The sequence below is a fragment of the Rhinolophus sinicus genome, chromosome 4 (genome assembly GCF_057876585.1).
Source record: "Rhinolophus sinicus isolate RSI-liver-muscle chromosome 4, RSI-T2T, whole genome shotgun sequence".
NCBI classification, from domain to species: domain Eukaryota; kingdom Metazoa; phylum Chordata; class Mammalia; order Chiroptera; family Rhinolophidae; genus Rhinolophus; species Rhinolophus sinicus.
In genome coordinates this window covers 889556-911767 of record NC_142504.1, presented here as the reverse complement: position 1 = coordinate 911767, position 22212 = coordinate 889556, and the positions used below count along the sequence as shown (strand labels likewise).

The 22212-nt window shown below is 58.5% G+C and overlaps 1 protein-coding gene across 3 annotated transcripts in view; it reads right to left on the bottom strand.

Moving 5' to 3' along the window:
- The window catches only part of ADCY1 (adenylate cyclase 1), a 54920-nt gene extending 33311 nt beyond the window's left edge, over nt 1–21609 (bottom strand). For 2 of the 3 annotated variants that reach the window (XR_016021003.1, XM_088797630.1), the window contains exons 1-5: nt 20859–21609; nt 13878–14027; nt 10884–11002; nt 8246–8357; nt 1531–1658 (exon numbers count right to left, since the gene is read on the bottom strand). Coding sequence is in view for 2 of the 3 variants with exons in the window: in XM_088797630.1 (XP_088653756.1) it covers nt 1531–1658; nt 8246–8357; nt 10884–11002; nt 13878–14027; nt 20859–21491 (1142 nt within the window). In the remaining variant the exon portion in view is untranslated. The remainder of the gene's footprint in view (nt 1–1530; nt 1659–8245; nt 8358–10883; nt 11003–13877; nt 14028–20858) is intronic. The other variant, XM_088797629.1, reaches the window with a different exon arrangement.
- Between the last annotated feature and the right edge of the window lie 603 nt (nt 21610–22212).

The window sequence follows — 22212 nt, the reverse complement described above, 5'->3', positions numbered from 1 at the left end:
TGCTGAGAACACAGACCTCGCCGCCGTGCCTTGAGGAGCAAACGTATTGCCACAAACGCCGCTGGCTAAAGGCCCAGACGCCAGTTCTGCTCACTGTCCTCATGCTCCAGCCCTTCTCCACATGGCCTGTGCTTCTAAGTTTCTGAGCCGAAAGCCCCGCTCCAAGAAGGAAGCCACACACTGAACATCCGCCGGTATGGGCCACCTCGCCCTTCGATGGATGTATCTGTTTGTCCTGCATGTGTGTCTGTGTGTAGGACGTGGACACATGCCAGTGTGGCCAGCAAGGAGCCTCCAGCATGCCAACCGTGGCCTTCCCCAGAGGGCTGTCCCCATCTGACAGCCAGCCACAAGGACTTCCGCTCGCGGTACCTGGCTCTGTGACAGGCAGAGGAGGAAGAAGGGCTCGTTGGGGCAGGAGGCCATCTGCGGGGCTGTCTCTCTGACACCTTCTTTCCAGAGCCAGGCACTGGTTGCAGGGACTCCAATTTGTCCAGATAGAGACTCAGCATCCCAGGTCCTCAGGAGCAGAAGCAGAGGGCAGCGTCAAGAGGCTGAGCAAGACACCCAGCTGGCGTGCGGCAAACTGCCTCAGCTAGCAAGACCCAGAGTCAAGGGTCTCAGCCTGGCAGGACCCCAGGGACCTGGGGCCGTTGACTGAAAGGCCAGGAGACACAGCCAGGGGACACTGTTTGCTGGAACAAATGCTCCATGGAGCAGAGAGGCAGGCAGGTGGGCCCAGCCCCACTCAGCTCAGTGCCAGGCGCAAACCCGAAACTCAGTCACAAGGTTCCTGGACAGGACCAGGGACATGCCCCCTCCACACACACACCCCTCCCCCGCGCAGAAGCATTTTCTGATATAAAAGTCAGATCGAAAGGCAGAAACGGGACTAGAGGACGACGCAGAGCAGGAGGTCCCGAGCCCATGTGGGAAGGGGCGCCGGTGAGCACAAACAGCCTCAGACTGCATCCTCCAGGCTGGACGGAAGGCCCCTTGCCTCTTCACGCTTGTCGATTACAAGGACGTGACAAGGCGAGGCTGGGTAAGGAGTGGCAGGCCAGGCCCATGATGCTCCAGGAACACTCACCTGCTCCATCCAACCCTCACCCCACAGAGAGCACCTGAGACCTGGTCGCCTGCCCCAGGAAGACGAGCACACGCGGTTCCTTTCCTAGTGGAACTCAGCTGGCTTTGGGCCACGTCTTTACCCGGGCAACTCCTTGACCATCTTGCCCCGTGAAGCTCTGACGGCCACTTTTCTGGGTAACTAATGCATACCCGGCAACACCTGGGTTACCACGGACTAAGAATGCGGTCCCAACAAAGTGCAGAGGGGGTCACGGGGGCTCCACAGACCGGGTGGCACTTCCTCACCCAGGCAGTCACCCTGCGGAGTGGTCCTCTGCTGCCCTGGCACAGGTGACCCACCTGGACAGACAGGCCAGGACGGCACCAGCCCGTGGGGGCCTCCTGGGGCAGAAGGGGGTGAGCGTCCACGAGGGACACGACGGGCCCTGCGGCACTCACGTCATGGTGTCGATCATGTCCAGGCCCATCTCCACGCAGCAGTGGGCATGGTCAGTCTTGGGCTGGGTGAGGCCAGACACACAGTAGTAGCAATCCCCCAGGATCTTGATACGGCGGCAGTGGTTCTCCTTCGGGCGAGAGGCAAACAGCACGTCAGTTACAACCCGGACCGGGCACCTTCCCCACCACCAGATGCGGTCACCACAGAGCACAGGGCACCACCCATGCCAGGGCCCGTGGCCCGACCCAGGGGACTCCCCCATGGGCCCCATGGCTGGGATCAGGGTCCCCCACACCTGCGCGCAGGCCTGCTCCAGGCAGGGGTCCACCCACTGGTCCTTCCGCTCAGGAACCCCACAGACCCTGCCAGGTCGAGGAGCCACCTGGGGAGCCAGCTCCTCTCCCGAGGCAGGGCTCTCGCCCCCAAGAGGGGCTGGCACAGGCTCCTCCTGAGCGCATGTGACAGGCCCTTGGAACATGCCGGATTACCCCACCCACCCAGGAGGGCAGGTCACACACATCTGCGTGTCCCTGTGGCTTTTAGCCCCGAGTCCAGGCACACAGGACGTGTGAGTGGCTCTCTCCGAGGAGTGGCCTCGTCTGTCCGATGCTGTGCACGTGAGATCGGCCTCTCCAAGCCTGAGGTCTGCAGAGCCCAAAGCTCCAGACCCACCCTGAGAACACACCCACAGCTTCCGCTTAACTCTGAGCCCCAAGCCCACACAAACGAGCTGACTCCTGCAGCATCCTCAATGCCGTCGGTCTGGGGTTCGAGACCCCTCCCTCCCAAGGGTGCATGGAAGTAACAGCGCATACTGGCACACGGGCACTAGTCTTACAACTTCAGATGGGTCACCTAATTCTGGAGGTCTCGGGTGACCTGCCCCGCCTGGTGGCATCTCTGTGGAAGTGTGTGTGGGTGACCATGGGTGTCCGTGTGCTCCCAGCTGGCTCTGTGGAGTTCCCAGCTGTGTCTAGGCCCCGTGACTCTGAGGCCTCCCTTCATCTGTGCGTGTCCCCAACACCCTGTCCCTGGGACGACAGGTATTTAGCATGAGGCTGATGAAAGGGTAGGTTTGTGTCAGTGAGTGAATGGTCTCAGACCCGACAGGCAGATTTGGGGGGCAGTGCTGTCAGATTCAAAGGAGAATTAGGGGCTGCCACAAACAGCCTCACCTGTGCCTCGAAGACGCAGGGTGGGCCCCACAGAGAAGGGAAGCCGCTGGGGGGTTGGCACAGTGGGCTCTGCAATGGCAAGCCCCACGGGAAGGAGCCGCTGCTAGAAGGAGGTGTAAGCAGAGTCTGGGGGGCCAGCGGAAGACGTGTGCCGTGACTCCCCAGGGAGGCCGAACTCCGAGTAGGGACATCTAGAGGCAACAGGCAAGCCCACGATCGGTGGTGCGACAGGCAACATGGGTAGAGACCATGTTCCTGGTGGGGTGTCGGAAGGAGCGGCCGTCCTCAGCGGGACGGTCAACACGACTGGAGTGTGGGTACAGCCCGTTAGTGTAAGGGGTTCCCCAAGATGCAGAGCTGTGTCCCTCCTGGCCAGGTTCTACCGCAAGGCAGCCGACATGGCCCAGAACACAATGGGGAAGCAAATGCTAACACATCGTCTGGTTTATTCATCTCAAGTGTCCTGGCTTCTGTTAGCAAGCCCGAGAGACCAAAAAGGCCATTTTTCACTGGTCGGTGTTTTAGAGTTTAAACTCTTCCTGTAAATATTGAAGTCAGCACCTGGAGCTCCCTCCAGGGAGCGTTTGTGATGCCTGAACAGCTGTTTCCAGCCAAAGCAAAGGAAACAGACCAGGGGAGGTGGCTGGAGCACTGGCTTGGAAGGGCTACGAGTGGCAAGACATGACGACAGAAGCCCCTCGAGCAGCAGCGGGAGGGTCTCATGCTCTGCCTCCCGGTGTGGTCTGCAGCCTCCAGACAACTCTGGACCCCTGGCCCGGCCTAAGCAGGCAGCCCGGGAGCAGGCAGGCAGAGACCTTCCCGCTCCAGCCCCTGACCTGCAGCCCGCCACCACCCCAGGCCCATGAGGAAGGGAGAACAACTGCGATTCCAGAACCTGAAGGCAATCCAGCCCCTGAGGCCACCTCTGAAACGGTGGGGTCCAGCAAGGCCAGGGGCTGACGCATGGATGGGATTCTGGGATGGCAGCGGCTCCAGGACCTGGGGGCAGGGGGTGTGGGGCTGGAAGGGATGCCCTTCAGGCCCCGCTGCTGAGGAAACACTCTCCCCCATCTCTATGTCTCTACTGATGGCCTCCATGCAAATGAGGCACCTTGGTCCTCCAAATACCTACTCATCTCTCAGCACACAATCTCTATTTCCTGCTAACGAAGGTTAAAGAGACCCAGGTTCATTGGGGAGTTCAGGAAATTAGAAATCATGCCTGATGCCTCAGCAACAACCGTGCCGATTGGGGGTGTTCCCTCCCAGCCTCTTGTCAGCGGCACCCCACATTGTGCAAACACACACACGTACACACGCAGGCATGCACGCGTGCACACACATGTACACACGGAAACACGCACACACCCAGAAAATCAGGGTGTCCCTCTCTGCTGCCTGACATTCGACTCCATCCATGAACTCGTGGTCCTGGGTCAGATTTTCAGCTGGGGGTGGACTGCACAGCTGCTGCCATGTCCCCCAGACTGTCCCCAGATCTGGTTTATGTGCTCACCATACTCCACCAATCATCTTGCTCAGCCCAATCCTGCCGTCCCAAAATTATCAGCCCCAGTGTCCCCCGTCCCCAAACTGTACGTGCCCAGGCTGAGGCCTGCTTGCCCCGCCTCTCTCCCGGGCGTGTGCCGTACCCCACAGCACATACGAGCTAGTTTGCCAAAAGAGCAGGGTCCAGCATGAGTCGCCGCTGACCACAGCTCACCACCAAGCAGGGTTAGGCCCGAGCGTGGCCAGCGCTGAAAGCTCACAGGACTAGCTGCCATTTGCCGGGGACGTGAGGATAAGGTGGGACGTCCTCACAGCTGCCCGCTGAGACCTGGCCCCTGAATCAGGCCCAAGGAAGTGTCCGGAGCCAGGGGCATGAGGAGGCGTGGACATTAATACACATGTGAGCTCGGAGCTCAGCGGGCAGGTCTCTGGCCCGGGACCTGCTTCTACGGGTCCCTTCTGCAGACATCCGAGCAGTACAGAGAACTGAAAACACTGCACTCACTAACACAGGTCACAGCAGTCACCTTTCCGGAGTCACAGGTTGAACGACACGCCGACCACGCCCTGAGGTATGCTTTGTGCTCTTGTCCGTCCGTCCATCTGCCTGTCCATACAGAGGCGGCCCCACAGCCGAGCAGGGCCTCCCACCCGCTCCTCACACTCCTGTCCCACTGTTCCTGGGGGCTGGTCCTCGGGCGTCACCAGGGCTCCCAGGTGTCAGTGTTTCGGGACAGCATGGACTGGCCGGCCCACAGGCAGGTGTCCCTGAGGAGAGCCCACCAGCAACTCAACAAGCCCCATGGGATGTGGGCACTCAGATCCGAGAGGAAGTGCCTCCCGCACTTGTCCAGCCCCAACTGCCCAGTGACACGAGTGACCAGTGGGCCACCTGCACCATCCTGAATCCCACGCGCCCCTGCCGTGTGCAGGGACAGCCCCACGGAGGCTGAGAAGCTTTAGCAGTGTGATGGGCTCTGTATAGAAACAGCCCCTGAAGTATTCCGGGTTCATGACCAGAGCCCAGGATGAGCTTCCATCACCTGTCACGCTGAGGGGCGAGGCCAGGACCCATGCAGACGGCTCACTGACACGAGGCCACGCCAGGATACAGACTTGTCCCGCAGCCGGCATGTGGCCTCCTGGAACCAGCTGAACATACATGTGCTTCGTATAGCCACTCACTTGCCCACTAAGAGACCTGACATCCAGAGAAGGGCCCATCCCCCCACAGGTGTGGCACAACACTGAGCCCCAGACAGGTGTCTCCCCATCAGCTCAGACGGACGTGACCAGCTTCCCAAGTATACAGGGCATCAGAGCAAAAGCAAACCTAAAATGGATTCAGTAAGTGGGGGAAAGGTCAAAAGCACTGTTGACTTCTGCATCCTGTCCGTGGATAAGGGGCAAACAAACCATGTGCCACCCTGGAGCCCAAGGCAAACACGCTCCATGTTTGTCTACCTGCCGGCAGGCACCTCCTGAGGAAAGGTGTGTTTGCAGCACAGCTGTGTATACCTTCCACGCCCACACACCTGATGGGCCCGTGCCCCCCACACCAGGTGCGCAGACAAGACGGCCCAAGAAGACTAGAGAATATATTCTAAATATATACAGTTCCATCAATGCACAAAGGAACCAAAAGGAAGCAGTAAATGGACGGAATGGGGCTGATGTAATTTGGGGCTCCCTCACAGTCACCTCGACAAGGGGACAGGTCCACACTGAACCTGTGGAGATGGGAGTGTCTGCATGGCTGCTGCTCCACGGACAACGGCAGCAGTGGAGACTGTGCAGAAGGAAACAGAAGGAAAAAGAATCCAAAACGTAGAATAAGAGCATCTGAGCTCTGGGGCACCTGGGGTCCCCGAGGGGACGGGGAGGGGGCACAAACGGTATTTAGAAAAGGGTGGTGAGCTTTTGTCCAAATACAAAATGATCAAGGTGCCAGAGTAGATTTTACAAAAGCAAAACCCAACACTTAAAGTCAACATTTTACATAGAAAGAGATTAAAGACAAAAGGATGGGAGAAGCTTCCCTCCTGACGAGAATCACAGGGTACTCGGAATGCTGTATTAATTAACAGGAGACCAGATCACGGAGCGCAGAGGAGGATCGGGAGGAAGAGGGTAATTTCTTCGTGAGAAAAGACTTAATTCAGCGTGAGGAGCTACCAATCCTAAATGTTTACAAATCTGATAGCAGAACTTGGGAAAACAATGAGCCAAAGCCGGTCAGACTGAGAGGAGAAGTGCCCGCCAACCAGATTGGAGACTCCGGGTTCCCCTCTCACTCGCCAGGAGCAAGTCCCAGGAAACCCTAAAGATCCCCACACATGGGCACCGCACCAGCCAACTGGCCTAACTGCGGTCCACAAAACACTCCTGAACACAAGATTTCTAGAAAAGCAGGAGACACAGTATTTTCCAGCACATGTGGGTCATTCACCAAAGTAGACTATTTCTGGGAAATAAATTGAAGAGGATTCAAATTTAAAAAGTATGTTTTCTGGAATAATGGAATTAAATTTGAAGTAAAAACTAGAAATATCTTTGGAAAATCCCCCCCAAAAAAAATCCATTGGGTCTAAGAAAGATCAAAAGAGAAATTAGAAAAAATTTTGAACTGAATAAAAATAAAAATACAACATAGAAATTTGGGGACGCTGCTAACACAGTACGTCACAGGATATTCATAGCTAAACATTTCTATTAGAAGAGAAAAAAGATCTCAAATCAATGGCCTCAGCTTCTACCTTAAGAAACTACAAAACAAAGAGCAACATAAAACCAAAATACAAAAAAAATAATAATAATAATAATACAAATCAGACAGAAAATTCATACAATAGAAGACTGGAGGAATCAATGAAACCAAAAGCAACTTCTTCAAGAAAATCAATAACACTGACAAACCCCAAGCCAGGATGACCAGGGGAAACGGGAAGACACAAATTACCAAAATCAGGAACAGGAGCGGTGACAGCACTACAGAGTCTAGATAGTAAATGGGTAACAAGAGATACAGTGAATAACTTTATTCTAGTAATTTTTACAACTTAGATTAAATGAACAGATTCCTTGGAAGACGAAAACCAGATCAAGCTCATTCGAGGAAGAAGAAAAAGGCCAACCTGACTAGCCTTGTTTAAAGAAACGGAATCTGTAGCTAAAAACTTCCATGAACAAAAGTGCAGGCCCAGATGGATTTACACATTTAAGAAAGAAATTATACCAATTCCACACAAACTCTCCCAGAAAACTGAACAGGAGGAAATACCCCTGAGCTCTTCTGTGAGATACGCACCACCTTCACACCACATAAAGACAACGTAAGAAAAGAAAGCCACCAAATAACATCCTTCAGGAACATAAATGGAAAATTCTAAATAAAATGTTAGCAAATCAAAGCCCACAACACATGAAAAGGGTAAGACAGTCTGTCCACGTCGAGCTGGTGCCAGGAAGGCAAGGCTGTTCTGACGTTCTACCATAAATCGACGTTATTCATCATATTTGCAGAGTAAAACTAGAAAACCATAGCACATTGCTGTAGACGCAGTCCAACATTGGACAAAACTCGGCATCCACTTCTGAGAGAAACAAAATGAGAATAAAAGGAAATTCCACAACTTCATAAAAAGCATCCACAAAACCGTAGGGCTAGCATCACACTGAGAGATGAAAGACTGAGCTTTCCCTGTTACCATCAGGCACAAGGAGGCAGCTCAGGCAGCTGCAGGGCCTCTGCCAAGGCCGGCGGGCAAGGGGCTGTGACGGCCACCACGTCCCTCTGAGCGGCCACAGCCTCACCGCACTGCCAGCCCGCATGGGCCTGGAGCCCTTTACAGCAGGCGCTGGCTGGGCGGATGCACGGCTTTCTCTCTGCAAACCCAGCACACGGTCCCAGGAATCACGTCACTGAGCAGTGAGCTGACACAGCGGTGACCATGTTGGGCAAGCCCACTTCTCAGGCAGGTGGGACCCCAGACCCAGCTCCAACGACGTTGGAACACAGGACTGCGCTTACCGTGGCCAGCTCATCAAACTTGCCGAAGAGCTCATTCAGCAGCTTCACCAGCTCCTGGGCAGTGCACTGGGACGCCAAGCCCGTGAAGCCCACGATGTCCGCAAAGAGGATGCTGCAAGAGAGGGGGCGCTGCGACCTCCGCCGTGCACGACACACACCCGCCCCTGGAGCCACCTTAGAACAGACCTCCCCATTATTCCTCAACCCAGGCTGCAAACCAAGGCTCCGTCCTCCCCATCTACAGGCTGGGACAAGCCACACTCCTCGTGGTCATGGAGGGAGGAGACGCTGCAGCCATCCAGAGCGCCTGTTGACCCCTCCCAGGGCATGGGGGAGCTGCTCCACGTCCACTGGACTGCCCCCTTCCCAGGGTGGCCCCATGACAGTTGTCGCTAGTGGCACAAGAGCAGGAGTGACGTGCTTTTAAGAAGTACGGGGCCCTCTGCACCCTCTTTCATCTCCTGCCAGCTGACACAGGTGACACGAGGCCTGGACATTGTTGGAGCCTGATAGTGGATCACTGTGCTGTGCAGAAGACAAGGGCACACCTCCCTTGGAGGGAGGAATGGAGGGAAGGAGGGAGAGAGGGAGGGAGGGAGGACTCAGAAGTACAAACAGCATGTGCAAAACTAAGGTGGGCGAGAAACCATACAATGACTTGTCAAAAGCCGAGAGCTGCAGACGGGCCAGAACCCGGGTACAAGCTGTAAGCAGTGCAGCACGTCTCCAGGATGAAGGCTGCCAGAGCCAACCCAGGAAGGGCAGGAGGGGAGCAGGGTGAAAGCTGGGACCCTACACCATTCACGGCAACGGGACCCCAGGCAACCTGTCTAGCACCCCACCCATCAGTGCTTTCTTCTGGAAAATAAGGACGAGACTGGAGTCCATCTCGGAGGCTGTGAGGGTTAAATGCATTAACAAGTGTAAGGCTCTTAAGCAGATTCCCTGCACTAATGAGAGCAGGGCCTTCTCAGGCCTTCCCTGAGCGTGTGCACAGCCTACGCTCGCCTTCTGCTTCCCAGAGCCCTTCAGAATGCCCATGGACATCTCGTTCCTCGGCTTCTCCGTTGTGCTTGATTCCCTAGCGCTTGCCTCACTGGTCGTGCTGCCTAAGACAGCTCCGGTGCTAAGCAGTTACCACTGATTGTTTTCATCCAACACTCTGGACAGAGGCTGTTCACACTGAGCTTTGAATCAGCTCCCAAAAAGACAAGCCCGTGCTCGCAGGACGCCCAGGGAACTTCCAATCAAACTATAAGTGTTCTCTCACAAAGGGGCTGTGATGACTCCACGGAACCCAGTGTCTAGAGGAGAGGTACGTCCTCCTGGGTCCAAATGCTGGCCCCCACGCGGGGTCTTCAGTGTGCCCCTCTGCAGGAGGACAACACTGGTCCCTACCAAGAGGCCCAACTGTGGGAGTGAGTGTGCCCACAGGTAAGGAGCTCAGCCAGACGGCAGTCAGCCATGCGGGCTCGCACACGGGGAGAGCCCGGGCCCTGCATGAACAAGTAGCAGCTCAAGCGACCCCGTCTGCAGCACTGGACAGAGACCATGAGGCTTTCTTACCCATTTGTGTCACCGGCCCCAGTGGACAGGGAGGTCTAGCACCAACACCAAGAACCAGCAAAGAACAGGGGACGGGAGAGCAGGATGGGGTGTCCAAACCATCTCCTGCCTGAGTGACACTTAGGTGCAGTGCCACCCAGACTGGCAACGTTAGGCGGAAGTACAAGATTTAACATGACAAAATACAGACTCTTTAAAAACAAACAAGCGAAGTTGAGAGAGTCTGGGCAAGCTGTTCCCAGCGGGTTGTTTCCTGACCTGTAACGTGGGAACAACAACCCCACCCCAGGGCTGTCGTGAGATGGACAGACTGTGGAAGAGGAGGACACCCGCCTCAGACCCAGCACCAACTAGAATAATGCTGAGCTGTTAGCCTGAGGCAGGAAATTCCCAGCCCAAAATGCCACTCACTGCTCAACACCACTTAGCGCCAGAGCTCCGACCTCTCTGGCCAACACAGGAAAGAGGAGTTGCTGAATAATCAAAAACAGCAGCTGTGACAGGTGTCACCTGAGAAGCCACCACTCCACCACCCCTGTGGGACCTGCTTCCCTGCCAGGCAGGTGCTCACCTGGATCTGCTGACACACTCCTGCCCCCTCCTCCCCTCAAACTGGGCCCTCTGCCCACCTCAGCCATCACCTCCCACCTTCGTCACCTCCCATCTCCATCACCTCCCACCTCCATCACCTCCACTCCTACCACCTCCCACCTCCATCACCTCCCACCTCCATCACCTCCCACCTCCATCACCTCCCACCTCCATCACCTCCCACCTCCATCACCTCCCACCTCCATCACCTCCCACCTCCATCACCTCCCACCTCCATCACCTCCCACCTCCATCACCTCCCACCTCCATCACCTCCACTCCTACCACCTCCCACCTCCATCACCTCCCACCTCCATCACCTCCCACCTCCATCACCTCCCACCTCCATCACCTCCCACCTCCATCACCTCCACTCCTACCACCTCCCACCTCCATCACCTCCCACCTCCATCACCTCCCACCTCCATCATCACCTCCAGCTCAGCTCCCAGGCCCACTGCCCCAGTCAGTGTAGCCCTACCTCACATTGTCGTGCCGCTGGATGTAAATCTTGTGGAAAATCCTCTCAGGGGGCTTCAGGAAGTCCTCCTTCATTTCCATGGCAACGTTCCGGGGCAGGAGGCTCATGAGCAGCCGCTCCTGGATGGGAGCAATGGGCAGCGTGAGACAGCAGGGCCCTCCCTGTGCATTGTCCACGTGCCTACCTGGGACGCGAGGCCAGCACGTGGTCCGGTCCTGCGGGCACTGCCCAGCCCAGGCCTGGATGGTCCTGCGCAGGTAATTTGCTCCTGGAGTGCTGGGCAGATGCCAGAATCACCTCCAGAACAGCCAGCTGCCAGCAGTACCCCACCTGTTCCCTGAGCTGCTGGCCATGTGCCCCAGTGTCACTGGCACTAGGTCACAGGAAGGAAGCCAGGCAGCCAGGCCCCCTGCCTGCCCCACTGCCCCGCATGAAGAGAGGGACATAGTGATGGGCCAGGGGAACCCCTGTACCCCGGGACAGACAGAAACAAGCAGGTCTGGAGGCCACATGGCATTTTCTCCTGGTCTCCAGGGATCAGTCCTTCTTTCCCACAGAGCATAGAATAAACACCTGAGCTTTTCCAGAGGAGTGCCCCTGGGGACTCGGCTGCCCTCCTGGGCAAAGGATGCCCCCAGCCCCACCACGGACATGGCTTGGCAGCAGAAGGGAATGGACTGTTGCTGTGACTGAATCCATCTCCAGAGGACTATGACAAGTGCCAAGCCCACACACTTTGTGATTCTACCTCTAGGATGCCCCTGAGATGACACCTTCATAGAAATGGAGCAGTTCCCCTGGAAGCCTCGTCTGTGCAGCCAGCAGGCCAGGCCTTCTTTCCGGCAAGCTTTCCATTTCTGAGTCAGTGTCTTACTGGTCATAGGGTGCTTTGGGCTTTCTTTTTCTTCTAGAACCAGTTCTGGTAACTGATGCCGTTCTGGGAATTTGACGATTTTGTCTAAGCTTTCAAATATTCTGGCATCAGATCATTCTGAGTGTTTCCCTATTATCTATTTTTAACCTGCCTTTGTCTGCGGCCGAGCTTTCCCGTCCCTGATGCTCTCCTTTCTGTCTGCTCTTTCTTCTCGATCCAGGTCTCCAAGGCTTTTCTATTTCAAAGAATCAATTTTGACATTTTGTTCTGAAACTGAAGGCCTGTTAAAGATCTCCGCGGCCTTTGGGACGTGTCCCCGGGTGTCCATAAGCCAGGACCTCCGTGTGAGCCTGTGCACCACGAGGAAACCTGACACATGGTGGCAGGACACTCTGGGCTCCAGCCGTCACCCTCTGCCATCGGCCACATTGTCACTTGCTTCATTCTCCTTCCCAGTCAATTACATTGTCTGAGCCAGCCCCTGTACTCAAATTTATAAAACAGAACACAGTTTCTTTAGCTTAACTATGAAGCAGAGGCCTGAAATTAGCTTTAAAGAACCAAGAACCCAGACGGGAAGGAAAGACACATCTCTATGCTGCCAGACCCTCTCCTGCGGCCAGGCTTCTTCTGACACAGAGGGGGTGGCGTCGCCGCAGCCTCCCCGAGTCCCTCTCAATGGGTCACCTCAGGGACTGATCAGCAGGGCAGCGTTGTCAAAGCGCAGCAGAGAACCGTCTGGAAGCAGCGGGCAGACACGGCCCTGCCCCCCATCCCCTGGCCCCTCTTGTTCTTTGGGCTGCCCTGAGCGGGACGGACAGCTGCTCCAATATGTGCACTTATAGAAACAGTGAAGGGGTCTGGCTCTCTGAGACCAGTCCGGGGAGGCCACGTGTGTCTGTGTCTGTAGGGAGCAGGGCAGGAAACCAATCAAAACTCAGATTTTGCACCAAAGAAGTCACACTTTCTTTTAAAATTGTGTCCCTTGACTACAGGGCTCTTAGTTCTAAACCGCAAAGAAGGGGAGGGCTACCCCTCGTGCTGCAGCAAATATAACTTTCGTCACGGCGTTGCCGCAAACTCAGTCACTCCCGGCACAGGCCGTGCAGGGACAATCCCGGCGCGCAGGCTGAGCAGTGCCGCTCACAGCTCACCGTTCCCTGGGACAGTCAGAGATTGTCCCCAGGCCTGGGGTGAGGCACCCTATGACCTGTCAAAAAGTAACTGGTCAGCCTGAGCCAGAACAATCTTGGCGCCGAGTTTGTGATCAGTGAGAGGGGCCGAGAGCCCAGGACCAGAGCGGAGCAGGCGCCATGCTTCTCAGGCTTCCATCTGCTGGTTCCTGTCCCCAAACAAACAGCTGGCAGCTGAGACAGACAGAATCTAACACTGGAGCGTGCATTTCAGAACCAGTCCCCGCTCTGCCCTCCCGAAAGTGGCTGCCACACTGTGCAAGTCCGTCCCGCTTTACAGACTGAAGCAGCAGCCGCACCTCTGCTCACCCTGCACAGGACAGAACACGACGATTCTCCCAGTACATCTGCCCACCCACCTGCAGGCCCTCACCTCTGCGCTGAGCCCACACCCGCATCTCACGGGTCTCCTGCTGCACACTTCACGGCAGGACGCACTGTCACACACACGTCCCTCCACGTGTGCACGGCCGGCCACGCTCAGCTCCTCTAGTCTCCTCCACTGAGGCCACAGCAAATTAAAGGCCCCCCGCCAGGCACGAAGAATGTGCCCCAGGCAGCTGCTCCTTCTCCTCCCAGACTCCACCCGCTCCAGGACCCTGTTCCCAGCCCCTCCAGCCCCAGCCCTGTGTGTCCTGCCACCTGCAGAAGCTGATGGGCACCCCTGCCCCACACAGTAGTCAGTGCAGAGCTGGGCCCCCAGCAGCCTCTCCCGTGACAGGGTACATCCCCCAGCACACCATCCAAAGCGGGGTACGTCCTCCCAGAACCAGGGCACATGCCCCAGCATCCCCACCCAGAATGGGACGGGTCCCCAGCACCCCCTCCCAGAACCAGTGCGTGTCCCTCCAGCACCCCCTCCAGGCTGGGGCCCATCCCCACCCCACCCTCCGTGCCCCTGTCCCCGAATGGGGACCGCGCACCGACCTGCTTCTCATTCTCATCCTCCAGCTTCAGCCGGTCCTCGATGCAGTTCCGGGCCAGCAGGAAGGCCCTCCGCTGGGAGCGCTCAGCCAGGACCCTCACGAAGACCCCATACATGTTCACGCCCACGAAGAGCAGGGCGTTGGCGCTGAGCTGGAAGGGAGAGGACAGCGAGGCACTAGCAGGCTCCACAGACCTCACAGCCTCCGGCTCACAGCCCCAGAGGGACCACCCAGCACCTGCCCCCACGGGGTTTATGAGCTGTTCCAAACACCTGCCCATCGCCGCAACCAGGGAGGGTCTCCGTGTCTGATGGAGCCAGGCACGGCCGGCAGGCTCCCAGGGCCCCTGCTCCTTGTGAACTGGCCAGAAATCCACCTCACCCAGGACTGTCTGCTGCTTACATCACACAGAACAAAATAAATACAATTGCCGGCCAGCCACAGGTCATGGTCACGGGGCTCCAGGCATTGAGGGTGGGATGGCCTGACCGGGATGAGCTGCAGGACAAAGAAACAGGAGACCAAGAGGTCGCATGGATGGGCCCCTGGCAGCACCTGGGCATGGGCTGGACTGGAGGCAGGGCCGGGGAGACACCAGCCACAGGGGTCTCCAGCCTCGAGAGGGCGGAGGCCACAAGGAGGAGAGATGAGGAAACACAGAGGGGTCGGGGCTGCATGTGTCCTACTCCAGGTTATAGGACAGCCTCAAACACATGTCCCTCGGGGGGGTGGACATAAAGGGCTATAGTCAGCAATGACTTCCACCTACAAACATGAGAGCTGTTCACAGGAGGTGACAGAGAGAGACGAGGCCCATGAATCCATAAACCCCAGCACTCAGCCAACATCTCCAGAAAACAAAAGCGTGAACTCGTTTCAACAATGTGAAAGGAGCCCAACGTGGCCGGGCTGCCACCCCCGAGGCATGACTGCCCTGCCTGTCATGCCTCAAACGCTTGGATATTACAACAGTATAAAATAACCCTCGGACCAGGCCTAAAGCAACACTGTATCCCAAAGAGCAGTTTGCAGACATAACAGAAAGCACTTATGATTACCGGACTGAAAATTGAAAACATTGTTTAGAATCAGCGACACTGTGTTACATTATCTGCACCAACAGCAGTGTCTTCCTTCTGTGGATGTCATGGTCCCCTTTCCTTTCTCATAAACACCCATCACCTTTGTCTCCTCATCCGAACACCATCCAGGCTTCTGCCTCAATCAGTGCTGCCCAAATAGCTATTATTGTTCTCAATACATGCTTGTCGCCTGTCACTCTGAAAGGCCCTTCATTTTTTAGGATAACACTCGTCAGCAAGGGGACAAAGCCAATTCAGTGCCACAAACACCTGACAGAGTGGTTGCGCACACCTTAACATCTCAGGCAGACATGAGGGAAAAAACATTCCTCCTGGAGGGACATTTCATAAGGTTTTCCTCATGAAAACCCTTTGCCAGCCAGAGGGCGGGACAGCCACCCACCGTGAGGGGTCTAGGGGATTGGCTGAAGGTCCTCTGCAAACAGTGCCCACTCTGACCCTGGTCGTCTGCACGTGACCTTGGACGTCTCTTGTTCTCTTAGCCTGGGTGCTCTCCCCTATGTAGCACTCCAGGCTTGTGGCTGTGGTGCCGGCACCAGCTTCTCACCAGGTTGGGTGGCCAGCTCTGGCCGTGCGCAGGGGCCGTGTGCGGTCCCGGTGATCAAGGCGGCTTTCCTGTCCTCTAACAGACCGTCTGCTGTGTTTGGGCATATGCTCATGCCAGTCTGTTTACAAAGGCACTTGACTGGTGGGAGTTGGAAGACCAGCAAATATGAAACAATAAAGTGCATCTTCGTACAGTCAATATTTAAATCATGCTGAGCGTATTAAAGTGCCCACAGACACAGCAATGGGCACAACCGCGGCACAAGCCACACTTCTCCTTCCAGGAGACACGATCCTTCTGGCTCCCACATGTCGCTCCCGGCTTTATTTTAACGTCTTGAACATGCAGAACATATGACACATAGGACACCCTGCCAGGCGGCAGCAGCCCCTCCAAAAACGCTTGGCACCCCCGCCTCTGAGGGCCCCTGCAGCAGAGCTCTCAGCTGTCATCTCCTCAGGACACTGCAGGTCACACTCATGGGCCAGACAAACGCAGCTTTTCCAGGAAGCAAGGCCTCAGCTGGCCCGGGGAGGGGACAGGGGAAGGCAGGTGATCCCACCGAGGTCAGGGAGGGCCGAGGGCTGAGGGGCAGGACAGTTTGGTCAAGGAGGAAAGCACTAGTGGAGTAGGGGCGGTCACCCCTCCACACCCACTCTACTCCAGCCATGATAACCCCCCAGGGAAACCGTCACTGAGCACCCAGCGGCATGGCCTAGAGGGGGGGTTGGGTCACTGGCAGCAAAACAGGCTGAGAGGGACCAAGCTCGGGGAAGAGCACGTGTTGGGACTGCAGGAGGTGGCAGGGCTGCACAGCGGCGAGGACGGCGGGGCTGGCCAGTGAGGGGTAGCCACCCCACGGCTGGTCTCTGGGCTCCGGTGCGGCTGAGAAGGCCAGCCTGTGGCGGTACAGCCTGGGGTCAGCGCTCTCCGAGCCCCCGTACCAGCCCTTTCCCCTCTTGAGCTGAGGGAACCCAGTCCCTCCCCCCACAGTGCCAGCTACCCGGTCTTGGGGCCTGGCCCCTCCTCACTGTCCCACAGTTACTTTGGGGCTGCCACCTTTGATGCCTCCTGACCCCCAATCTGATGAGCAACAGCAGGCCCTGCCCCGGGATGCTGCCCGCAGGAGTGCCCACGCCCCTCCCCAGCCCCCACCCTCTGCAAGCGGGCCGGCTTCCCCAGCCCTCCTCCGGCTGGGCTCTGCGGGTGGGCTCTCAGTGAGCGCTGGCCGGCACCCTGGCCTCTTTCTGGGCCACTGTCCCTGACAACCCTTCCGGAGCCCACAGCACACAGCCCCATGACCACAGTGGGCCCATGTTCCTGGGCAGTGACCTGTCCTCACTGTCCCCACCATTGTCGCTGTGGGAGGACATGGGCCACACCTGGAGGCAGAGCCTGGGGACCAAACAAGGACCAGGCAACAGCAGCAGCAGAGGGCCCCCCCCATGCAGTCCCCAGTAGGCAGTGGTGAGGGCAGTTTGCAGGCCACTTAGAGATGCCAGACAGGGGTGCACATCTCACCAGGGCGGAGGACACAGGAGCCAGGCACGCCCTGGGGCGAGGCTGCCACTGTCCATATTTGGGGGGAAGACACAGATTTAAAGAGGTCCAGCCTCCCTGAGGTCACCAGACGAGCAGGCACATAACTGCAGTGCCTGCCCCACCCCAGGTGCCATCTCTGGTTCCAGGGCTGGGAGGATGGGCTTTGGGGGTCCCATGGACCCTACATAGGTTCTGGTGGGCTCAGGTCTGCTGGACTGGTGGCCCCAGTGGGGGGGACGGGGTGGCCATGGCTCCGCCTCCCCTTGTCCCCCACACAGGGCAAGAGTAGAGGCTGAGAGCAGGAAGGACCAGAGCAGGGGAGGTCACATGCCCAGCGGGGCCAAGTGTGAGGTGGCCGAGTGCCTGGAGGGGCTGGGGGAGGAGGGACCACAGGGACGCAGGACGAGGACCTGTCACAAGTGCTGGGGAGGCAGGGAGTGGCCGTGACATGGCCTCCAAGAAGAATGTGACCAGACTGCCCAGAGAGATGAACTCTAATGCAATGTCCAGGTGGCAGAGACCCCTGGCCATGGCCACTGGCGGAGGCAGGTCTGGAAAGGGTCAGGGCTGAAGGCGGGAGCCGGGACCGTCAGTCTGCAAGGGCCGCTGGAGCCACGAGAGCCACATGAGGAGGCCCTGGGAGATGCCACCCGCACGGAGGCCAACGCCACCTTTTAGAAAAAGTGAAAAGTGGACCCCAGCCCTCAAAATAAACACTATAATTAAGAAAACCAGTAAGGTCCCTTTTGAGATTTTCTCATCATCTTAGCTTCCCTTCTGCCATCTTTGAGGTTAGATTACAAACACGCACGAGCAGTTGATGGGGCCATAAACAGCCAGTGTATCAGTTTGTCAAGACAACTACTACTGAGTCCCCTGTCGTTGTCCTTGGCCAGGGCCCCCCGGCCCCAGCAGAGGGAGGCAGCTGTCCTCACTCCCTCCCAGCAACGCCCCTGCCATTTCTGTTCGCTCTAAATCCTGCCCCCGGGAGGAGCTGGGACTGAATGCTGTTAGGACATCAGAGGCTTCTCAGACTGAGCCGAGCCACTTCTGAGGCCCAAGGAGATGCTGCAGACTTAGAATCAAAGCAAAAAGCCCCCAGGAGTGTCTGAGAGCCTGCGTCCCAGCATGTCATCAGCTTGGCTCAAATAAACTCCCACAAAAATTCTCAAAAATAAAGCAAGCTCTTTCCAGATGGGGACTATGCCAGAGATAGGGACCCTCTCCCCTGTAGGGTGCCCACAGGAGGGACCCCCAGCCACAGGGGGTCCTACCCTGCATGGGGATCCCACTTTCCGCATGCTCTCAGCTCCCCAGCATGAAGGCTGGCCTGGGCTCTACAGAGCCCCAAAGCACAGGGCCAGCACCCCAGACGCCACACAGCAGGGCAGCACGAGGCTGAAGGAAACCCCAAGATCCACCCTGCACGGACCAGCAGTGCTCGAAGCTCCCCGACCCTGTCTGTCCCCGAGCACCCTATGTCCAGCGTGCGTGTGACATGCTGCTTCTGTGCAGCAAAGACGGCTTCGTGCATCGTCCTTCTTCAGCCTCCTTGGGGCATCCCTCTGCTCAGAGGCCTTCTGCCCGCCAAATTCACGGTGCCAAGGAAGCCACTGTCAGCAGGTGCCTGCCCCACAGGCTGGCGGGAAGACGTGGAGCAGGGAGAGGCGGGGCGCGTGCTTTGTAAAGGTGGGTGCTGTCTTCTTCACTCGTCTCCAGACAGAGTCACAGACTCCCAGACTTCCTAACAGGGGTGGGGGGAGTCTCTGGGCATCATCGATTCCCCTCACCATGTGCTCCTCTGTACCCACCCCCATCAATTTGTCACTATCGCCACCCCTGCCATCCACTCGAGAATTGGAATACATCCTAAAGGAGCCAAATGATTTAGAAATGGTAGGAATGTTCGAAAACAAGCTTTTCTAGCATGAACGTCTCACCTTCACCACAGCCCTGCAGGAGAGCCGTCATGCCCCTTATACAGGTGGGGAAACTGAGGCTCAGCGAGGGAAGGGCTTGTATTGCTCAGGAGGGCGCAGCCAGGAGCAGTGAACCCCAGATGTCTGCTCCCTAAGATGGGCTCCCGTCTTCCTGGGGAGGGGCCAGAGCTGCCTGGGCCTCAGGTTTCTTTACCGACTCTCTCCTCTCTCTTTTAATCTTTTAATTCTCTAACAGGGATGACTGCAGCTGTGTAGAACATTCTCTATGTAAAAAGGAGAGGCTGACAGCACAGCCTTTCACAGAACCAGCTGAACCCTCAGCGTCCTGCACCCACCATGGCCTGCCAGCCTGTCAGGTCAGCTCAGGCCCCACCCCCACCCCACTGACCTGGCCTCTCTGCCTCTCTTCTGGTCCTTGTGGGGAGGTTGTCCTGGCTGGGGGACACACAATAGAGGGGAGGGTGGCAGGGAGAGAGCTGCAGGAGTGACCCCTGAGAAGGTCAAGCAGGCCAGGTGCCACCCCCAGGAGGCAAGCAAGAGGCCGGCCTGCTGGAAGCCCTCCCCGCCCCCTCCCAGGGACTAGCAGCCCCCTGGCCTTTTTCCCCTGCCTCTGCCTCCTCTATTTCTGGCCCTCATCCCTACTTCTCTTTCTCTCTTGGCTCCTCCCTCCAGATCCCCTCCAGGTGCTCCACCCTCCAGCCCTCCCAGCCCCACCCCCTCTCTGGGTTCTGAAATGCAGACCCAGCATTGTGTCCTGTGGCCCCTCTGACCACGTCCAACCCAGGCATCACTGTCTGGGGGCACCTGGCTCCCTCGGGCCTGGTGTGGTGGCGCCTTGGTCCGCCCAAACCCCAGTTTCCTGTCTGTCCAGTTTCCCTCCTCACTCTCACCCCATGGCTTCCATCTGCCGCCTTCTCTCCCTCCCTCTTCCGCCTCTGGTTCCCAGCACCCTCCTGCCAAAATACATCCGAGACAGAAGCAGAGCTTCCCTCAGGGACCCGCTCCCAGCCTGGGTGGGAGGGGCTGCGTGGCGGAGGAGCTGGAGAAGCTGAGAAAGCCCCACGCGGCAAAGACGTCTGCTCCAGTCGCAGGGTCCTCGCCTGGGAGGAGGGTCCTCGCCGGTGGGAAAGGACCGCGACCTCATCCTTAGCACCATCTAGTCCGCCCCACCCGGATGACAGTGACAAAGTTTGGGTGCTGCGAGCCAGTGCCCAGCCACAGCGGAGCGGGGGCGGCAGGGATCAGAACACCCTGTGCGACATCAGCAAACCCAGTCCTCCTGACGGAAGCGGGTCCACCTAGGGACTCCAGAGACTAAAGGGGGTCAAAGTCCTTTTCACCCCATGTCCCTGGGGGGACTCGGGGCTGGGAGGAGAGTCTGCGATCCCCGTGCGCGCGTCTCAGGCGCATGGGAAAAGAGCCCTGAGCCGTGCGCACAGCCGGTGAGGAACCCTGCCCGCCTGGACCCGCTCTCCGCGCCCACCTTCCGTCCCTCCCTCGGGGATGGGTGCATCCAGAGCGACAGACCCAAGCTCCAGCCCCGCGTGGCGGCTCACCAGCTGCCTGACCTTGGAGCAACCCTTGTCCTCTCCACTCGCGCCTCCTGTCCCCACTCTCCACACCCAGGGGCGTTTGTAGACTGTAACTAGGAAACAGCCTCACCCCAGGTGGCCAGCCCCCACTGCGTCTCCAACTCGCTGAGTGACCTTGAACGCACCTGCCCCCCCCAATTCGGGGCCTCAGTTTCCCCACCTGCCCTAATAGGTAGATGCGCCCCAGCTCCCTGTGTCTGCAGTCCCTCCTGGGCAGGTGTGCCCCAGACCAGATAGGGGGCGCGCGGCGGTACTTACCGTCCTCCAGAGACGTGGGCGCTTGGCAGGGACCAAGGTGGCCGTGACCAGCAAGTGCGAGGCGGCCACCACGAGCCCGAAGCCGATGGCCAGCAGGCTGCGCACTGGCAGCAGGGCGTAGGACACGAAGGTGACCAGGAGGAGCTGCCAAACGCCCTGGTCGGCCGTCGCAGACCCCGCAGCTACCCCGGCGTGGAACCCGGCGGGGCCGCCGAGCGCGAAGGGGCAGCAAAGCAGCGCGAAGGTGAGGCAGAAGAGTAGCGCGAGCTGGCCGAGGTGCTGCAGCTGCGGCACCTGCAGCGAGCGGACGTTGGTGACGACCAGCAGCGCCAGGAAGAGCACGCAGTGCACCGGGTGGGAGCCCTTAGCCAGGCTGGGCGCGGGCCCCGGCGCGCCCAGCAACTCGGCCAGCGCCAGCGTGCCCGCCAGCAGGCTGAGCACAGCCAGCGCCTTCAGCGTGGCCGCCTGCTCCAACCGCAGCGTGTAGCCGCGGAACAGCGCCTCCAGCTCGGGGCACGCGAAGTCCTCGTTGCACGCCCGCAGCCCGCGCCAGCCGCCTGGCTCGGCAGCCCGCTCGGCGCCCCCAGGCTCGCCCGCGCCGCCTCCGCCTCGGCCGCGCGGCGCCCCCGCCATCTCAGCGCCATGCAGCGGGCGCGCCCCTCGCCGGCCCGGGCGCCGGGGAGGGCCGGCGGGCGGCGAGGCGCCGGGGCCGGCGGGCCAAGTTGGGGCGCCGGCTGCCCCGCGCGCGCGCGCCCCAAGCGCGTCCCCTCCCTCCCGCCGCGCCTGCGCACTGGCGCTGCCCGCGCCCCCGCCGCGGTCCTCGGGCAACCGCGTTGCGACAGCCGAGCTTGGAGCCGCCCGCTTGGGCGCGCATGGCCCACGCGCGCCCCCATACCGCCCCCTGTACCCCCCGCTGCCCAACCGGGCGGGTGACCTTGGGTGCCCGCTTTGCCCCTTCGAGCCTCAGTTTCCCCACTCGTTTGCCGTCTTTTGGGCGGTCTCTTGGGGCGTTAAAAATGCCGAAATCCTGCTTTATTCCCCATGGGGAATCTTGACAAATGGGTTCCCCCAATTTCACCAGGCCCCTCAATTCCACAGGAGCTCGAGATGGTGCCCGTGCCTGACTGCGGACCAAGGAACCTGTCCCGCTTTCATCAGGCTCAGTGCCCAGGGCCCACACTGTCCTGACACGGCTCCCAGGGTCTGCGGCACCGCCCTGTGGGTCATGCCACAGGCTCCTCGTGGCTCCCTGGACAGAAGTTTGACCACAGAAGCAGACACCTGGAGAGATTCGTGCCAAGTCACAGAGCAGGACGAGCCAGAGCCCAGTGGGATATCGGCCTCCCAATGCCAA